Here is a 21,433-nt window from a genome sequence, read left to right as displayed (position 1 = left end):
TCCATTTGCTATGATTACCATATAAGTTAACAACTGAGAGTGATTTTTTTAAGATATAGGAGGCTAGAGGTTTCTGTACCTTAGTGTTATAGAGAATAATTGATATATATGGATGGATGAGTATAGTGTTCTCTATAGGCTCCATTCTTTTTCACAAATACCTATTATGGACTAATAAACCTCTATTGATATGGTCCCAAGAGGTTATGAAATATGAATTGAGAGCAACTTGGTGTGAAAGATTAAGTTTTCAATTTTTAGGATTCATATTGGTAGCACCATTTAATATTGCCTGGAAATAGCATTAGTGTACATGAAGATCTATAAGATGATGGGTTTATTAACAGCATATAAGAAGATAAGAAGATTTAGAGAAAAAGTAGTCACCAGAACCTCAAGATAAAGAAGATTTGTGTAGAAAGTGGCTTATATAGATTGAGTATAAAGAAACTACCAAGAAAAAGTATACAAAATTCATTATATAAAGAAGACATTTAGACACCTCTTTCTCACCTACTTGTCTAAACTTTTTCACATACCTGCCACATTAGGGCCCTATAGGGGTAGCAGGGAGAGTCGCCGTGAAGCGGGGGCACCACTGCCCAGGTTATAGGGTACCAACCTCCGCTGTTAGGTAGGGGAAAGTAGGCCAGTATAGGGGTAGGCACTTCACTAGGGTGATCAATGTGTTGTTGGTGGTGGTATGATGCAATAGTAGTAGTATTATTTTGTGTTCTTTTAAAATTGGATAATAAAGTTTGCAGATTTTTTGATGTTTGTAAGGGTTTTGCTGTGAATTGTTTATATAAATTTCCCCTACAAGAGTATTTCAAAACTGTGAATCAATCTACTGATCTGAGCTGACAACAAAGCGCACGTTGTGATAGTGCACCTTGCACCATGTACAGGGCAGGGACTAGCCCTGCCCCTGAAATGAATGTCTGTGACGCTAGTAACTTCTCACTGCCAAACCGTGAGTCAGAGTGGTCAAGGAGTCCAAGGTCAGAAGCTAGGAGAGTACGTCATAAATAGGGATGGGCGAATCTACTCGTTAGGACTCGTTACTCTGCGAGTAGTAGGGGACTCGCAGGAGTCGGTACTCTGCGAGTTTCCAAGCGATTACTCGCACAGTAACGAGTCCAATGCAAATCAATGGCAATCCTAGTTTTTTCAGAGTTTAAGGCTAAGTGCACACGTACCGGAACTCTTGCGGAAATTACCACGAGAATTCCGGAATTCCATTCCGCGGGAAAATCGCGCTTTAAATTCCCGCGATTTTCCCGCGGAAAAACTAGCATTTTGCAAGCGTAATTAGCTTGCAAAATGCTAGCGTTTTCCAAGCGATCTGTAGCATGGCTTGGAGAACTGATTGACAGGTTGGTCACACTCGTCAAACATAGTGTTTGACAAGTGTGACCAACTTTTTACTACTGAGGCTGCCTATGCAGCATCAGTAGTTAAAGATAAAATGTAAAAAAAATAAAAAATGGTGTTATTCTTACCCTCCGACGTCCCGCGCAGCCTTCCCGCCTCTCCACGCATCCGTTCCCAGTAATCCTTTGCGAAAATGCCCTCGATGACGTCCGTTCTCGCGGGATCGCGATGTCTCGCGGTAATTCGCGATGACGTCGCGCGAATGACCGCGAGACTTCGCGATCCCGCGAGAACGGACGCCATCGCGGGCATTTTCGCAAAGGACTACTGGGAACGGATGCGTGGAGAGGCGGGAAGGCTGCGCGGGACGTCGGAGGGTGAGAATAACAATATTTTTTATTTTTAAATTCTATTTTTTACAGAGATATGGTACCCAAAGCCCGGAGGACAGTCTCCTCCTCTCCTCCGGACCGTGGGTACCATCCGCAATTGTTCTGCTTACTTTCCGCATGGTGTGCACAGCCACATGCGGGAAGTAAGCGGAACAATGCATTCCTAAAGAGTAAAAAGAATGGCAGCACAGGAATCGCTGCAATACTCGCATCCCCATTCATTAACATTGGACTCGCTAGACTTGCAACGAATAGCGAGTTTCCGAGTCGGACTCGTTAGAGTCTAGCGATTCCGAGTATTTCAGGATTCGCCAATCCCTAGTCATAAACAGAAGGAAGAGACAAAAGCATAATGTTCTGAGGTCAGAGTATCGGGAGGATAACGGATCAGAGCTGAAGGAGTTAAACAGGCGGATGGTCGGAACAAAGTCCAAGGTTAGGCAACAGATAAAGCAAACAGAACTCTAGGCACAGGAAAGCACAAAGCATATACTGTACCTCACAGGCTGAATGTATGTCTGGCAGTTTTCTGGGAGATACAGCTCAGTTAAGAAGCATGGACATTAACTGGAATAATGAACACATGAGACAGCCGACACATCACAGTTTCAGATTGGATAGTCGAGCTGTCGATCAAAGCTGGCAATCAACACACTGACAGCTCAGCACACCCTGTACCATATTGGATGGCCAAGCTGTCAATCAATGATGCCACTGATGATGCTTCCTCTCCGGGAAGGGGTAGAGGCTTCGTCAGTGACTGAAGCATCTGGCCACTGATGATGCTTCATTTGAGTATCCCATCATGCACTCAGATTTTCAAGCAAAGCGTCATCAGAAAGGACATAGTGAACAAAGTTAGTCATATGTGGAAGAGGTTAGGGTATTAGGGTTAGGGAATTTTTAATGCAAATATATTAGAAAATAGTTTAGATTAACAACTTTACACTGTCTATATACTATATTAATGCCTTACAGGGAATATTAAGGGTTTCTCAAATGGGATACCCCAATTATACTATTGCCTAGAGTATAAATGGAGTAGAGAGAAAATGGATTTGTATTGTTTTTAGCAATAGAAATGTTTTACGTTGCTTTTAATGTTTAAAATGCACATAAAATGTATCCTTCCTTACCGTTACTCATTTCAGCATCTCTCAAGATGAAAAAAAATAATGTCACAAAATTTGAGATTTGTTTATTCTATATGAGTCTATATCAGGCACCAAGTCGAAAGTTTTGCTGATATCTTTTCCAAACATTTTATTATTATATTATAATAATGATAACATAGTAGACTCATTGTCTGCATAATGTGGGAGAGGGGTGGGGGGAAGAGAAGGGAAGGGATGGAGGAAAGAGGGAAGGGGAAACAAATCAGAGAACTTTGGAAGTTTTGCTGATATCAACCAATTAGGTTACCATTGGTTTTGTAGTATAGAATCAGATTTGCAGGACATATTATAATAAAGTAATATAATGTACATAAATAATTTATCATTTAAATTAAACCTTTCACTATGTTTTTCTTGTTGAACTGGACACAGCACGTAATATTGGCCGCAGAATGGAAGAAAATGTTTTTTTGTTTGTTTTTTTATTTTCTCCTTTACATTGCAGAGATATTAGCAGCCAAAAATGTTTTCACCTAATGAGTTAACTTTTTTAAGTCCAAGTGAGTGTTATCAGATAGCTTGTACTGTAGGTATGTACTTCTCCCTATATGATGAATCATAAGGAGGAAAGAAGAACTTGCCCATCATAGCTTAGAGCAGATTTTTCAATGTGTGAGATGTATGACAGACAGCCAGATCTTCTGGTCTAACCTCCTGCATTATAAGAGAGGAGGAATAAAACAAAATAGTTTTATTCTGCTCTGCAGCCAGTATTTCATCCTGCGTCTAGTTCAGCATGAAACATATGGTGAAATGTACTCTTTAAGGGGATAAAGGTGGATGAATCATAACTGTACATTTAGATTTTTCCCCATTAATAATTTAATCTGTTCTTTTCCAGAAACACAGTCAGAATGGTGTGTCTTCCCAGTTTCCCATATCCAGCTGATCTTTTCTGGAAATATCTGGACTTGGCTACATTTGTACTTTTGTATGTCCTGCCCTTGATTGTTATTTCAATCACCTATACCATGGTGGCAAAGAAATTGTGGCTGAGAAATGCCATAGGAGATGTTACCATGGAACAGTATTATGCCCATCGTCGAAAGAAAAAGATGACTCTAAAGATGTTGATGTTGGTTGTTGTGGTCTTTGCAGTTTGTTGGTTTCCATTAAACTGCTACCTTGTTCTAATGTCCAGCAAAGTCATCAGCAGCAACAATGCCTTATATTTTGCTTTTCATTGGTTTGCCATGAGCAGCACCTGCTACAATCCATTCATCTACTGCTGGCTGAACGAGAGCTTCCGCTCAGAACTTAAAGCCCTGCTTTGTGTATGCAGGAAGAGGAGTGCAGCTCAGAGCCATGCCCTACAGTCTGTCTCACCCCCATTTCGCCATGCCTGGACTGAAAATTGTAACTTTAAGCAAAGTAACAGCTCTCAGCCTGCTGAATCTGTCACAAACGTTACTTCCGGTAGAACCGATATCTCTAGTGTGGAGCCAATTGTCACAGTTAGCTGAAGATATCTTATCTTAATGTCTTAATATGCCATTCTCAGTTCTTTTCAGTAATATATTGATGATTTATCTGAAAATACTGATATTAAGCACTTAGACAAATTTTTTTTTGTTGGCGTTATTTGTCTAGGGCAAAATTAAATAAAATATTTAAAGATAATCTGTCAGTAGGATCAACCCTCCTCAGACATCTATATGGGCATATAATCATAGGAAGTTGAATAAAATGATACTTGGATATCTGCAATACAATTTCTTATTAATAATAATAATAATAATACATTTTATTTATATAGCGCCAACATATTCCGCAGCACTTTACATTTCAGAGGGGACTTGTACAGACAATATACATTACAGCATAACAATAATCACATAGATCATAACAGATACCAAGAGGAATGAGGGCCCTGCTCGCAAGCTTACAATCTATGAGGGAAAAAGGGGATACACGAAAGGTGGGTGGTAACAATTGCCCTAATTGTTTGGACCAGCCATAATGTTAAGTGTGTAACAGTACAGACACAGAGGGCTAATAGATGCATAAAGCATGTAGGAACATGATGCGGGGAACCTGGTTATAGTAAAACTTTTGACTGTGCCACACAGGGATAGTTAGGTTAATGTGTTGAGGCGGTTGGCCAGTCTGAATAAATGCGTTTTCAGGGCACGCTTAAAATTATAGGTATTGGGGACTAATCGTATTGACCTGGAAAGTGCATTCCAAAGAATTGGCGCAGCATGTGTATAGTCTTGGAGACAGGAATGGGAGGTTCTGATTATTGAGGATGCTAACCTCAAGTCATCAGCAAAATGGAGGGCACGGATAGGGTGGTAGACTGAGACGAGGGAGGAGATGTAGGGTGGTGCTGAGCCATGGAGAGCTTTGTGGATGAGGGTAATAAGTTTGTACTGGATTCTGGAGTGGATGGGTAGCCAGTGTAATGACTGGCAGAAGGTAGAGGCATCGAAGTAACGATTGGTGAGGAATATGATCCTGGCTGCAGCATTCAGGACGGATTGGAGAGAGGAGAGTTTGGTAAAAGGGAGACCGATTAGAAGAGAGTTACAATAGTCCAGACAAGAATGAATAAGAGAAACAATAAGAGTTTTTGTGGAGTTAAAAGTAAGAAAAGCTCGAATTCTAGAAATGTTTTTGAGATGAAGATAACAAGAGCGAGCCAGTGATCGGATGTGGAGGGGCAAAGGAAAGCTCGGAGTCAAGTATGACCCCAAGACAGCGGGCATGTTGCTGGGGAGTAATAGAGGAACCACACACAGAAATGGCAATGTCGGGTATAGGTACATTAGTAGAGGGATAGAGGGAGGAAACACAAGGAGTTCAGTCTTTGACAGGTTCATTTTCAGATATAGTGAGGACATGATGTTAGACACAGTGTTTAGACAATCACTGGTCTTTTCTAAAAAGGCAGGCGTGATGTCAGGAGAAGAAGCATATAATTGGTTGTCATCAGCATAGAGGTGGTACTGGAAACCAAATCTACTGATTGTTTGACCAATAGGGGCAGTGTACAAAGAGAAGAGGAGGGGGCCTAGGACTGATCCTTGAGGAACCCCAACAGTAAGGGGAAGATGAGAGGAGGAGGAACCAGCAAAAGATACAGTAAAGGAGCGGTCAGAGAGATAGGAGGAAAACCAGGAGAGAACTGTGTTCTTGATGCCGATGGTGCGGAGCATAGTGAGGAGGAGCTGATGATCCACAGTGTCGAATGCTGCAGAGAGATCCAAGAGAATTAGCATGGACTAGTGGCCATTAGATTTAGCTGTTAGTTGTTATGAATGATTGAGTCACCGAGGAGGAAAACAAAACCAAGCTATGTCACAGAAAACCAGAGAGGTTGGTAACTACGTGGATTGCAGACCCCTGATCCTAACCACACAACTAACAGAAGCTGTGGAGCGTACCTACGATGATTCTAGATGCCTCATCACAGCCGGAGGACTAAATAAGCCTAAAGCAAGAAAAGGGGAAATCTAAACTGCCCCAGAGCAGACCCCAAAGGAATAGACAGCCCCCACACATGTATTGACGGTGAAACAAGATGAAAGCACAAACACAGGTAGGCAAATAGGCTGAGCAAACGATGGGGCCCACACTTACTAGAAAGGACAGGAAAGATACTGTCTGCAATCACGCCAAAAAATCCTGCAAAAAATGTCCAACACTTCTGATAGCAAAAAAAACCCTGAAGTCACTAGACTTCACCCACTATATCAGCACTCTGGCATATTCTGAGAACAGAACAAAAAGAGGCCAATCTAATGAGGGACAAAAAGCAAACTGGCACATACAGTAACATAAGAGTGGAAATTCAGCACAGCCCCATCCGGGGCTGGCTGACAACATAAAAAACTGAATAGACCAAACCAAATTAAATGTGAACAATAGCAGAGACAACTTAGCTTGAGATGGCAGGAACTGAGCTGGAAACTAAGACCTCAGGAGGCAGGAAAAAAATCACCAGCATGGGAATAGGGAGTCGGCTGACTTAAATCCAGTCTGAGACTCCAGATGTCCAATCCTCATCCTCATTACCAGGTGGCAGGTCTCTGTTAATTAGATCAGCTTCATTACCTCCTGCTACCACCAGAGGGAGCCCGGAAAGAGAACTCACAACTCCTCTGTCAGCACAAACAGTTCCCTCACCAGAAACCAGAGGCAGACAAGAAAATTAGTTTACAACAGTTAGTAGATCATTAGAGACTTTAGTGAGGGCAGTTTCAGTAGAGTGTAAAGAGCGGAAACAGGATTGAAGAGGGTCGAGAAGAGAGTTATCATAGAGATAGTGGATCAGACGGGAGTGGACCAGGCGTTCCAGGAGTTTAGAGATGAAGGGAAGATTAGAGACAGGTCTATAGATAGCGGCACAGTTTTGGTCGAGGGATGGTTTTTAAGTAGTGGATGTATGATGGCATGCTTAAAAGAGGAGGGAAGGATACCAGGAGAGAGAGAGTGGTTAAATATTTTAGTTAGGTCAGTGGTGACAGCAGGGGAAAGGGACTGGAGGAGATGTGACGGAAATGGGTCACTGGTGCAAGTGGTTGGGCGAGAAGATGCAAGGAGCCTGCTTACTTCTTCTTCTGTGACTGGTTCAAAATCTGAGACTGAGTTAGATGCAGTGGGGGAGGGAGGACAGTGTATGGTATGAGGGGATTGGGAGATAATCTCCTGTCGGATATGGTCAATTTTTTCTTTGAAGTAATTGGCCAGATCGTCAGCTTGAAGCTCTTTGGATGGGGCCTGCACTCTTTGATTGAGCAGGGAATGAAAAGTGTCAGAGACGTTTAGGGTTATTGGACAGTGAGGTGATGAGGGTGTTGAAATAGGTTTGTTTGGAGAGGTGAAGGGCAGTGTTGTATGTTCTAAGCATAAACTTTTAATGGATGAAATCTTCATGTAGATTGGATTTTCTCCACAGACGTTCGGCGCATCTGGAGCAGCGCTGCAGGAAACATGTTTGCAGGGTGTTCCAGGGTTGTCGCCGTCTGTGTCGTGTTGTACTATGTATAGGAGGTGCAAATTCATCCAGGGCACTTTGAAGTGTCTCATTGTAATGCTTCAATGCAGAGTCAGGACATGAGAGGGAGGAGATAGGGGCCAATGAAGACTGCAATTTCTTCATAAGTTTCTGGGTGTTAATGGCCTGTATGTTTCTATAAGTATGGACAGTGGGGGTGACCTGAGTGGCCTGGCAGTTCTTGATAGAGAATGAAAGAAGGTTGTGGTCAGAGAGCGGGAGAGGGGCGTTTGCAAAATCATCCACTGCACAAAACCGAGAGAAGACCAAGTCGAGGGAGTTTCCATCTACATGCGTTGGAGAATTAGTAAGCTGTGAAAGGCCAAACGAGGAGGTTAGAGATAAAAGGTGAGTAGCAGATGGGGAGAGGGGAAGAGCAATGGGGATGTTGAAATCGCCCATGATGAGGGTAGGGGTGTCACAGGAGAGAAAATGTTGAAGCCAAGCGGCAAAATGATCCAGGATCTGATGGGAGGGGCCAGGAGGACGATACTCCACCGCCACTTGCATGGAGACGGGGCGTAGAGTCTGACAGCATGGACCTCAAAAGAAAGGAAAACAAATATGGGTACTTGAGGGATAACCTGAAAGGTACTGTCACGGTCACGTGTGTCTGGATGCAGCGAGTACCGCAAGGCGAACCCATATGACAAACATGACCCTGGATACACCGCCTCCAGTTGGGCGAATTTAAATAATAGGACGTGCAGCTGGATACACCGCCTCCAACTGGCGAATTTAGATATTACACGTATATATAAAGTAGTCTGGAAACCCCGCCTCCAGTAAGGAAAATTTAAATAATAAAGGGGAACCTGGGTAACATTAACAATGGTGGGCCCTGCAATAGGGAATAGGAAAGTGGAGACCTCCTGTACTCCCCTGAGCTAGTGTCCCTGCACTCCTAACGTTCCCTATGCCGGTTCCGCACCGGGCGACGCACAGGAACCTAAAAACCCTAGCTCGCCCTGAACCTAAACCTTCACTAGGGAATTGGTCGGTGCGGAAACTAATCCCACCACTGCACTAAACACACATGAGGGAAAATGACAATACAGGAGAAACACCACTTAGCTTTGCTCTGTTGCGTACGCTCCTAGCAACAGAGCCCACCACCTGTGTGCATCTTCTCCACCCGGATCCATCACCATAACTGGATCCTTCACCACAGTGCAGCCTTGGAGCAGAGTCCACCACCAGTTGCAGCTGTCCAGTAACAGAGTCCCAAAGATGAGTTCAGCTCCTGCCCAAAAAGTCAAGCATGCTTGAGTCCAGCTCTCAGCAACCAAGTCCCGCATGCTGAGTGCAACTCTCTCCATAGTCGTCACTCCACCAAGCCATGCAAGCACTTCCTGCCGACACCATAAACTGTGACTCCACCACGCCATGCCAGCCCTTCTTGCAGACCACCTAGCTGCCACTCGTCCCCTCTGGCTGGGCTGCTCAGGACTCATGTTCAGCTCCTTCCTCACCCAGGCTTGCTTCCCAAATGACGAACACAATATCACCAACAGTGATTGAACACACCTGGCTCTCTTTTATAGAGCCTCACACCAGAATTATAATTACGTGCACTAAACCAAAGAAACTAAAGTGCACTACCACTCACCACCACCGGGGCAATTTAGAATGAACGACACCACATGTAATAATTCTAATGGCCACCGGGGGCAATCACATCACTTTGGCACTTAGCCAAATGGAAAAAAGTTCACTTATCCATTTAATCTGTCAGATCCACTCTGGATCATGACAGGTACATTTTGATGATAGGAGAAGACCAACACCTCCACCTGCTCTTTTGTCTGATCTTGGGGTATGAGAAAAGTGTAGTCCCCATATGAAAGAGCAGCAGCAGCGATAGTGTCTGACTGCTGGGTCCAGGTTTCAGTAAGCGCCAGAAGGTTAAGAGAATTTGTAAGGAATAAGTCATGGATGAAGGAGAGTTTATTACACAGTGAGCGAGAATTCCAAAGGACACAATTAAGAGAGACAGAAGGCATGCAGGGAATATTAATAAGATTAGAGGGGTTTCTGAGTGTAGCAGTTGGGGGGTTTGACTTTCTATAACATGGGGGACCAGGGATTGGCAGCAATGTCTCCTACGACTAGGAGGAGGATAGAAAGAGTGAGCAGATGGTTAAGTGATTTGTGAGAGCGTCTCTGATGTTGAATGTTGGGACTGACTGGATCTGTGCAATTTAGCAATGTGAAAAGAGTGTGAGTGCTATACATAGGAGAGGAAAGGAGTGAGGGGCCGATATGGATGGAGTGTAGAGAGTCAATGCCAGGGTGGTGGATGTGTGTGAATGCAGTGGCCAGGGTATAAATTACACAAATGCATATGGTATATATTTGTTGTAATACAAATGTACAGGGGATAGATGTATATAAATGTCTTACCTGTCTCCTGCCTTGTCTAACTGCGAAGTTATAACTGCATCATACTTTCATCAAATGTACTTCAATTCAATGTGCATAAATGCCCCCTGCATAAATGCCTCCCCCAAGCTATGTCTGAATATATAGGAGGCTAAGACTTAGATCTCCTTCTTTTTCTCTCTCTCTTCTCATTAATCAATCAAACTAAACTTGGACAGCAGGGCACAATAAATGTTGAGCTCAGATAAACCAATGTCCAGGCCTACATGCATCATAAAGTCTTGAGCGATACCACCCGATTTTGAAAAATATCGGATCGGATTGGAGCGGCCGATATCCAAAAAGTATCGGGTATCGCCGATTCCGATCCCGGAAGTCCCATTCAAGTCAATGGAACAGAAATATCGGAATTAAAAAAAACCCTTTCTTTCCTTGTAGGTTAATTCTACATGAAGAAAAACAACTAATAATAATGTAGATTGTATTGTGGGAGGAGTAGGAGACATTAAAGCCATAGAGGTTTAGCCCAATCAAATGGAATAGCAGGAATTACATTTTTTTTTTAAAGACGTTTGGAGTTACAAAGATATTGACTATGTTAACCTCTTTTAGATTTTGTCAGATATGTATGTTTCACTACTTCCATGCTCTTCACCTTCTTTTTTACTTCTCCCACACTTTCTCCTTCATCATCCTCAGCAGCAGCATCTTTTTCATCAACTTCTTCACCTTATTCATCTTCTTCTTCTTCACCTTCTTCCTATTATTCTTTTTTTTTACATTCTTCATATTCTTCTTATTCAACTATTATTCTTCTTCATATTCTACTTCTTCATCTTCTTCCTATTCTTCTTCTTTTTCATCATATTCTTAATTGTGACAGGCATTCCTGTAGTTGTTATCTATAAAAATTTTAAGATTACACCTTCCGTTCTGCCTGTCACAAAAGATTTACAACAGGATTTGTCCGCGTTCAGTTTGGCCTGCAGCAGCAGACATTTTCTAGGGGCACCATGAGGAGGAACGGACTCACCCCCATACACTGCTTAGTCGTCTTCTGCTAATAATTTAGATAATATAATTTGCTCTGATTTTTAGTCTTATGCTTAATGTTCTTCTGCTTTTGGTTTTTCAGCTTCTTGGTCTTCTGTCCTTTGTTGTTCTGCATCTTGGTTGTCTTCAGGTTCTTTGTCCTCTTGGTCATCTTCTTCATGTTCATCATTTTGGTCTTCTTCGGTGTGGTCTTCAGGGTCGTCGTCTTCAGGGTCGTCATCAGGGAGATCCAGAGTGAGAACCAAAAACCATTTCCACAAGCTCGAACTTGGAAAAGTAGCAGAAGGTACAAGAAGGCTGAGGAACTGCTGAGTACCAGCTGACGGTACTGGAACCCGGATGGTTAGCAGAAGGAACAAGAGCAAATGGAACTAGCGAGGACCAGCTGACGGTGCTGGAACCCGGAGGGGCAGCATAAGGAACAAGAGCCAATGGAAAAACTGTGTACCAGCTGACGGTGCTGGAACACGGTTACTAAGCAGGAGGTACCTGTGCTACAAAGCACTACCAAGGACCAGCAGACGTTGCTAGAACTCGAATACCGAGAAGGAGGCACCTAGGCCAAAGGCACTGCCGAGAACCAGCTGATGGTGCTGGAACCCGGATGGGTAGCAGAAGCTGCAAGAGCAAATGGAACTAGCGAGGACCAGCTGACGGTGCTGGAACCTGGAGGGGCAGCAGAAGGAACAAGAGCCAATGGCACAACCGTGGACCAGCTGACGGTGCTGGAACACGGTTACTAAGCAGGAGGTACCTGTGCTACAAAGCACTACCAAGGACCAGCAGATGTTGCTGGAACTCGGATACCAAGAAGGAGTCACCTAGGCCAAAGGCACTGCTGAGAACCAGCTGACGGTGCTGGAACCCGGATGGGTAGCAGAAGGTACCCATAATAAACAAAGTTGCAAGGCTGTGAGCAGGCCGCAGTTACCAAAACCCACAGTCCAACAAGGGGTGCTAGTCCTATTGGCACTACAGAACCAGCCTTTATTACCAGAACCCGCAGCCCACATAAGAAGCACCTAAACTGCAGGCACCATAGACTCGGCTAACCCCACCGCAGCACGACAGGACAATGTATTGGTGGCAAAGTGACGTTGACACTCCCCGGAAACAGCAGGCGTGCTGGAACCAGGCTGGGCAGGAGGGAGTACCTGTGCCAAAGACACTGCCGAGAACCAGCTGAAGGTGCTGGAATCCGGATGGGTATCAGAAGCTACAAGAGTTAATGGAACTACCAGGAACCAGCAGACGCTGCTGGATCTCGGATACCGAGAAGGAGGCACCTTGGCCAAAGGCACTGCCGAGAACCAGCTGATGGTGCTGGAACCCGGATGGGTAGCAGAAGCTACAATAGTCAATGGAACTATTTGAGAACCAGCTGACGGTGCTGGAACCCGGAGGGGCAGCAGAAGGAACAAGAGCCAATGGCATAAGCGTGGACCAGCTGACGGTGCTGGAACACGGTTACTAAGCAGGAGGTACCTGTGCTAAAAAGCACTACCAAGAACCAGCAGACATTGCTGGAACTCAGATACTGAGAAGGAGGCACCTCGGCCAAAGGCACTGCCGAGAACCAGCTGATGGTGCTGGAACCCGGATGGGTAGCAGAAGGAACAAGAGCTAATGGGACAACCGTGGACCAGCTGACGGTGCTGGAACACAGTTTCTAAGCAGGAGGTACCTGTGCTAAAAAGCACTACCAAGAACCTACCTTTATTACCAGAACTCGCAGCCCACATAAAAAGCACCTAAACTGCAGGCACCATAGACTCGGCTAACCCCACCGCAACATGACAGGACAATGTATTGGTGGCAAAGTGACGTTGACACTCCCCGGAAACAGCAGGCGTGCTGGAACCAGGCTGGGCAGGAGGGAGTACCCGTGCCAAAGACACTGCCGAGAACCAGCTGACGGTGCTGGAACCCGGATGGGTAGCAGAAGCTACAAGAGTTAATGGAACTACCAGGAACCAGCAGACGCTGCTGGATCTCGGATACCGAGAAGGAGGCACCTTGGCCAAAGGCACTGCTGAGAACCAGCTGATGGTGCTGGAACCCGGATGGGTAGCAGAAGGTACCCATAATAAACAAAGTTGCAAGGCCGCGAGCAGGCCGCAGTGTTATGAATGGGAAACCGAGGAGGAAAAACAAGACAACAAGCTAAGTCTCAGAAAACCAGAGAAGTTGGTAACTATGCAGATTGCAGATCCCTGATCTTAACCTCACAACTAGACGCAGTCGTGGAGCGTTCCTACGTTGGTCCTAGATGCCTCGTCACAACCGGAGAACTACATAAGCCTAAAGCAGGAAAAGAGGAAAACTAACTGCCCCAGAGCAGACCCCAAAGGAAAGACAGCCCCCCACATGTATTGACGGTGAAACAAGATGAAAATACAAACAAAGGCAGGAAAATAGGCTGAGCAAACGATGGGGCCCGGCTTACTAAAAAGGACAGTAAAGGAAAGACACTATCTGCAATCTGCCATAAACAACCTACAAAAATATTGTCCAACACTTCTGATAGCAAAATTAACCCTGAAGTCACTAGACTTCTAAACCAATATCAGCACTCTGAAATATTCTGAGACAGAGCAAAAAAGAGGCCAATCTAATAAGGGACAAAAAGTAGATTGGCAAATACTGATTAATAGGAGTGGAATTTCAGAATAGCCCCAGCAGGGGCAGGCTGATTACACAACAAACTGAATTGACCAACAAGCGCAAGTGTAACATTAGCAACAAACAAACTTAACTTGAGAAGACTGGAAGAGAGCTGAAGTCCAGGACCTGAGAAGCAGACTGAATCATCAGCACCCGGATAGGGTGTCGGCTGTCTTATATCCAGTCTGATACTCCAGAGATCCAATCGTTATCTTCCTCACCAGGTGGCAGATCACTACCACTTAAACCAACCACACTACCTCCTGTCACCACCAGAGGGAGAACGGAAGGGGAACTCTCAACTGGTGGAGCAGAAAATGAGTTCATGACAGTACCCCCCTTGAGGAGGGGTGCTATGAATGAGTCACCGAGGAGGAAAAACCAAAAAAGCAAACTAAGCCCAGAAAACCAGAGAGGTTGGTAACTAGCAGATTGCAGACCCCTGAACCTATCCACAACAACTAGCAGTAGCCGTGGAGCGTGCCTACGGTGGTCCTAGATGCCTCGTCACGGCCGGAGAACTAAATAAGCCTAAAGAAAGAAAGGGAAAATCTAAACTGCCCCAGAGCAGACCCCAAAGCAATAGAGAGCCCCCAACATGTATTGTCGGTGAAACAAGATGAAAACACAGACACAGGTAGAAAGATAGGCTGAGCAAACGATGGGGCCCTCGCTAACTAGAAAGGACAGGAAAGAAAAGCTGCTGTCTGCAATGACGCAAAAAACCCTGCCAAAAAGAATGTCCAACATGTCTGATAGAAAAAGGCCCTGAAGTCGCTAGACTTCAAATCACTATATCAGCACTCAGGTATATTCTGAAGACAGAGCAAAAGAGATCAACAGATCAGAGACAAAAATGGGGATTCAGCCCAGTTCCAGCAAGGGCTGGCTGAACACAAAAACAAAGTAAACCAGACAAAAACTCATATGAACAATAGCAGAGAAAACTTAGCTTTAGGAAGGCAGGAACCAAACTGGAAACCAGGAGCCACAGTCAGGAAAAATCACCAGCAAGAAACTAGGGAGTCGGCTGCCTTAAATCCAATCAGAAACTCCTGATGTCCAATCGCAGTCCTCTTCCTCAGGTTGCCGGTCTCTGCCATTTAGATCAGCTTCATTATCTCCCTTCACCAACAGAGGGAGTCCAGATAGAGAACGCACTACTCCTCTGTCAGCACAGCCAGCTCCATAACCCTCACCAGAAGCCAGAGGCAAACCCGTAACTGAGCTCACAACATCTCCCCATCTGAACTCAACTATGATGTGGGAAATCGTGAATTGTTAGCCATGAAATGGGCATTTGGAAACAGCCTCTGAAGACCAATTCAGCACATCAGCTCCCTTCTTAGTTAAATCAGTCAGTTGTTTAGCAATACCAGAAAAATTAGCTATAAATTTACAATAAAAATTAGCAAAACCCAAAAACTTCTGGAGAGCCTTCAAACAAGTGGGTTGAACCCAATCATAAATGGCCTGTACCTTGGCCGGGTCCATGTCAATAGTTTACGGAGACAAAATAAATCCCAAAAATGAAATCCTCTGTACACCAAAAAGGCACTTCGATCCCTTAACATACAAGGAATTCTTCCTCAAAATCTGGAACACAGTCCGAACATGTTCCACATGAGAATCCCAATCCCTGGAAAAGATCAAAATATCATCCAGATAGATGATCAAAAACTTATCCACAAAGTCCCGGAAAATATCATTCATGAAGGATTGGAAGACAGAAGGGGCATTAGTGAGCCCAAAAGGCATCACCAGGTACTCAAAATGTCCCTCCGGAGTATTAAACGCCGTCTTCCATTCATCCCCATGCTTGATGCGAATAAGATTATACGCCCCCCTGAGGTCAAGCTTAGTAAACCAGCAAGCAACTTTAACTCTGGAGAATAAATCAGAAATCAGGGGTAACGGATACTGAAATTTAACCGTAATTTTGTTCAGGGAACGATAGTCAATACAAGCCTTAATGAACCATCCTTCTTGGCCACGAAAAAAAACCCAGCACCTAAGGGCGAAGAGGAAGGTCTAATATGACCCTTCTCCAACAACTCCTTAATATAAGATCGGATAGCCTCGTGTTCGGATACAGATAAATTGAAAAGTCGACCCTTGGGAAATTTACACCCAGGTCTCAACTCAATTGCACAGTCATAACTCCTATGAGGAGGCAAAGAAGCAGACTTGCTCTCACTAAATACATCAAAAAAATCAGCCAAATAGTCAGGAATAGAGTTGAGCGACTTTTGTTTTTTTAGGGTCGCGCTTCGTTTCGTGAAACCCGACTTTTCTAAAAGTCGGGTCGAGCAAGATCGTCCGATTATAGGGAAAAGTCGGGGTCGTCCCGAAACACGAAACCCAATGTAAGTCAATGGGGAATAAAAGTCGGCAGTGAGAGGAGGACAGGAAACACACCTACAGTGCCCATTTGAATGCCAAAAGCATCAATTCTTCTTACTTAAGCTTGTCAACCTTAATTAACTTCATAATACAAGTTACGCAATGAAAAATGGGGGTTATTTGGCTAAAGTTGTGGGGGGGGAGGGCTGGCTGCAGGTTTTCATGTGCCTTGGGCGAAAGAGCGCCCCTTTAACGCATACCACAACTCATCATGCTCCGATACGGCAGAGAAATAGCGGTATAGTACAATGAAAAATACCTCACTTTTTACATCTCATGACGAGGCCCATCTATTTCTCCATACAGAATCATTGGTCCCATATAATGTTTGAAACAGTATATGATGAGCTCCACATAATGCTACATTATATGTTGGTCCCCATGGATGAAGCTCCACTGTCTTATGGGCCCAAATAATGCTCCAAACATAATGGGCCCCATTTCTAATGCTCTAGTGTATAATGGGCCCTGTAAATGCTGCTCCAGTGTCTGATGTCCACCTTTGGAATGTTCCAGTGTATGGTGGGCCCCATCTATCATTCTCAGACGGTGTTAGGCCCAGTATGGATTGCACGTGATTGCACAAAGGTTAGAAAGGGTACCGTATCCCCAGATAACATGTATGGATAGCGTACACATTCAAAATATATGTCTCAGGAGGCAGGCTCAGACGGTGTTAGGCCCAGTATGGATTGCACGTGATTGCACAAAGGTTAGAAAGGGTACCGTATCCCCAGATAACATGTATGGATAGCGTACACATTCAAAATATATGTCTATACAGCAGGAGGCAGGCTCAGACGGTGTTAGGCCCAGTATGGATTGCACGTGATTGCACAAAGGTTAGAAAGGGTACCGTTTCTCCGGATAACATGTATGGATAGCGTACACATTCAAAATATATGTCTCAGGAGGCAGGCTCAGACGGTGTTAGGCCCAGTATGGATTACACGTGATTGCACAAAGGTTAGAAAGGGTACCGTATCCCCAGATAACATGTATGGATAGCGTACACATTCAAAATATATGTCTATACATCAGGAGGCAGGCTCAGACGGTGTTAGGCCCAGAATGGATTGCACGTGATTGCACAAAGGTTAGAAAGGGTACCGTTTCCCCGGATAACATGTATGGATAGCGTACACATTCAAAATATATGTCTCAGGAGGCAGGCTCAGACGGTGTTAGGCCCAGTATGGATTACACGTGATTGCACAAAGGTTAGAAAGGGTACCGTATCCCCAGATAACATGTATGGATAGCGTACACATTCAAAATATATGTCTATACAGCAGGAGGCAGGCTCAGACGGTGTTAGGCCCAGCATGGATTGCACGTGATTGCACAAAGGTTTGAAAGGGTACTGTTTCCCCGGATAACATGTATGGATAGCGTACACATTCAAAATATATGTCTCAGGAGGCAGGCTCAGACGGTGTTAGGCCCAGTATGGATTACACGTGATTGCACAAAGGTTAGAAAGGGTACCGTATCCCCAAATAACATGTATGGATAGCGTACACATTCAAAATATATGTCTCAGGAGGCAGGCTCAGACGGTGTTAGGCCCAGTATGGATTGCACGTGATTGCACAAAGGTTAGAAAGGGTACCGTTTCCCCAGATAACGTATGGATAGCGTACACATTCAAAATATATGTCTATACATCAGGAGGCAGGCTCAGACGGTGTTAGGCCCAGTATTGATTGCACGTGATTGCACAAAGGTTTGAAAGGGTACCGTTTCCCCGGATAACATGTATGGATAGCGTACACATTCAAAATATATGTCTCAGGAGGCAGGCTCAGACGGTGTTAGGCCCAGTATGGATTGCACATGATTGCACAAAGGTTAGAAAGGGTACCGTATCCCCAGATAACATGTATGGATAGCGTACACATTCAAAATATATGTCTATACAGCAGGAGGCAGGCTCAGACGGTGTTAGGCCCAGTATGGATTGCACGTGATTGCACAAAGGTTAGAAAGGGTACCGTATCCCCAGATAACATGTATGGATAGCGTACACATTCAAAATATATGTCTCAGGAGGCAGGCTCAGACGGTGTCAGGCACAGTATGGATTTGACGGCCCAGATTACACAGCGGAGGAGCAGGGAGAGGTAAAGATTGCAAATGCTGGGGCCCTGCCCAAGCAAGGGGGGCCCACTCGTGGGCGTCGGTACTGGCACTGGGCCCCTCATAGTACAGCGGTGTGTCTGACGGCGGGTGTGCACCACCACCGTCAGAGACACTTGATTGCACTATGAGGGACCCTGTGCCAGTGCCCGCGCCCAAGAGTCGGCCTACCCACCTGTCCAGGGCAACGGCACTCGCACGGTGTCGTGTGCTAGGTGGTGACCCCAGCCATGGGGGGGGAGGCAGCACAGTTAGGGAGTTTTAGAAAGTGGCATATGTTGATGTTGGACATTCAGCTGATGCAAAAGGCGAAATAGGTGAAGTCCCAGGAAGAGGTGGACCAAAGCAAGCCATTTTTCTGTCACCCTATGTGTCATCAGGGGAAGGTGGGACAAAATCCTTGGAAACCCATGCATGGTTCATTTTAATGAAGGTTAGATCATCCACATTTTGGGTTGACAGACGGGTCCTTTTTTCTGTCAGGATTGATCCAGCTGCACTGAAGACTCTTTCCGATAGCACACTTGCAGCTGGGCAAGTGAGCTCCTGTAAGGCATATTGGGCCAATTCAGGCCAGGTGTCCAGTTTAGCGGCCCAATAGTCAAAGGGGAATGACCTGTGTGGGAGAACATCGATATGGGAGGAAAAGTAGTTTGTAACCATAGTTGACAACTGCTGTCTCCTGTCACTTTTCATCGATGCAGTATTACCAGTTGTGTGAGCGGTATTTGAAAAATCAGTCCACAACATTGTCATGAAACCCCTGTCTCCAACGCCACTTCTGCTGTGTGCACCACGAACACCTCTGTCAAGCTGCCCCCGGCCCGTACGGCTCGTGTGAGAACCATCACCGCTGCTGTGTGCTGGGAATGCCTCAGGCAACCGATTTACCAGAGTTGCTTGTTTATTAGCCAATATTAGGTCAAGGTTCTCCTGTGGCATGATGTTTTGTAATTTGCCTTTATAGCGTGGATCCAGGATGCTGGCCAACCAGTAGTCGTCATCGTTCATCATTTTGGCAATGCGGGGGTCCCTTTTTAGGATCTGCAAGGCATAATCTGACATGTGGGCCAATGTTCCCGGTGTCAATGATGCACTGCGAGTGCTGGGTGGAGGAGCACTTTCTGGCAAATCCACATCCCTCCAGTCATGCACAAACCCTGTACCAGACCTTGCCACGCCAACATTTTCACTTGCCCCACGAGATGCATCCTCCTCCCCTAAGTAATCATCCCCATCATCATCCTCCTCCTCCTCTTCTTCCTCCACCTCGTCCAGGAGAGGTCCCTGAGCAGACAATGGCTGAATGTCATCAAGGATTCCCTCCTCCTCTTCCTCCTCATCAACATTGGCTGCAGACGCCTGCTCCTTAAGGTGCGTCAAAGTTTGCATGAGCAGACGCATAAGTGGGATGCTCATGCTTAGGATGGCGTCGTCTGCGCTTACCAGCCGTGTGCATTCCTCAAAACACTGAAGGACTTTACAGAGGTCTTTCAGCTTCGACCACTGCACACCTGTCAACTCCATGTCTGCTCTCAAAGTGCCTGGCCGTGTATCCTCCCACAAATGCATTATGGCCTGCCTCTGCTCGCACAGCCGCTCCACCATGTGCAGGGTGGAGTTCCACCTTGTTGCAATGTTGATAATGAGGCGGTGGTTGGGAAGGTGGAGCAATCGCTGCAGCTTCTGCATACGAACGGAGTGTACAGGCGACCGGCGAATGTGCGCGCACAGTCTTCGCACCTTATGGAGCAGGGCTGTTAACTCCGTATAATTTTTGAGGAAGCACTGCACCACCAGGTTCAAGGTGTGAGCCAAGCAAGGTATGTGGCTGAGTTTTGAAAGGGCTATGGCTGCCACAAAATTACGGCCGTTATCACTAACTACCTTGCCTGCCTCAAGATGTACACTGCCCAGCCATGACTCAGTTTGTCGCTTCAAGTACTCGGCCAGCACCTCGGCGGTGTGTCTGTCGCCCAAACACATCATCTGCAACACAGCCTGCTGACGCTTTCCACTAGCTGCTCGATAGGGGGACACTTCGTGTGCAACAGTGGCAGCTGCAGATGGAGTGCTCGTACGACTGCGCTCTGTGGACGAGCTTTCGCTTCTGGAGGAAGAGGAGGAGGAGGAGGGTGGAATGCCTACAGCCAACTGTTTCCTATACCGTGGGCTAGGCAGCACTGTCCCACCACCGCTGTCCCCTGTGGACCCTGCATCCACCACATTAACCCAGTGCGCAGTGGTGGACACGTAACGGCCCTGGCCATGCCGACTGGACCATGCATCAGTTGTGAGGTGCACCTTTCCGCTCACTGACTGCTTGAGTGCATGGACAATGCGGTCTTTCACATGATGGTGGAGGGCTGGGATGGCTATGCGAGAGAAGAAGTGGCGACTGGGTAGGTCATAGCGTGGTACTGCATAGGCCATGAGTTCGCGGAAAGCTGTGCTTTCCACCAACCGAAAGGGCATCATCTCAAACGAGATTAGTTTGGCAATGTGGGCGTTCAAACCCAGTGTACGCGGATGAGAGACTGAGTACTTTCTTGACCTACTCATAGTGTCTGGGAGGGTGAGCTGGACTTGAGAGCTGCATATGGTGGAAGTAGCGATGGACAGGGCGGACTGAGAGAGGGTTGATGATGGTGATGGAGTTGGTGTTCTTTCTGATGGCCTAGAATCAGTCTTTCGTTGATATAACAGTGGGATTCCCTGACTGCTGTGGCCTTGCAACGACACCTCAACATTTGCTGCTGTGCTAACCGGTGGGCTTACAGTGGGGGAAACAATGTAGCGTTGCTGACTACTTTCGTTGTGATCAGTTGCACATGTGGCACTTGAGGTTTGGT

The 21,433-nt window shown here is 45.7% G+C and overlaps 1 protein-coding gene across 1 annotated transcript in view; it reads left to right on the top strand.

Annotated features, from left to right (window-relative positions):
• LOC141069002 (G-protein coupled receptor 83-like) overlaps positions 1–6,044 on the top strand; it is a 237,935-nt gene extending 231,891 nt beyond the window's left edge. Inside the window, exon 4 of the mRNA XM_073558348.1 lies at positions 3,783–6,044. Within this exon, the coding sequence (XP_073414449.1) occupies positions 3,783–4,404 (622 nt within the window). The 3' untranslated portion in view covers positions 4,405–6,044. The remainder of the gene's footprint in view (positions 1–3,782) is intronic.
• The last annotated feature ends 15,389 nt before the right edge of the window (positions 6,045–21,433 follow it).

Source organism: Dendrobates tinctorius, unplaced genomic scaffold (genome assembly GCF_039654945.1).
Source record: "Dendrobates tinctorius isolate UK_male_01 unplaced genomic scaffold, ASM3965494v1 ptg000013l, whole genome shotgun sequence".
Classification (NCBI taxonomy): Eukaryota; Metazoa; Chordata; class Amphibia; order Anura; family Dendrobatidae; genus Dendrobates; species Dendrobates tinctorius.
The sequence above is the reverse complement of the archived record's forward strand: the minus strand, read 5'-3'. Positions and strand labels throughout refer to the sequence as shown.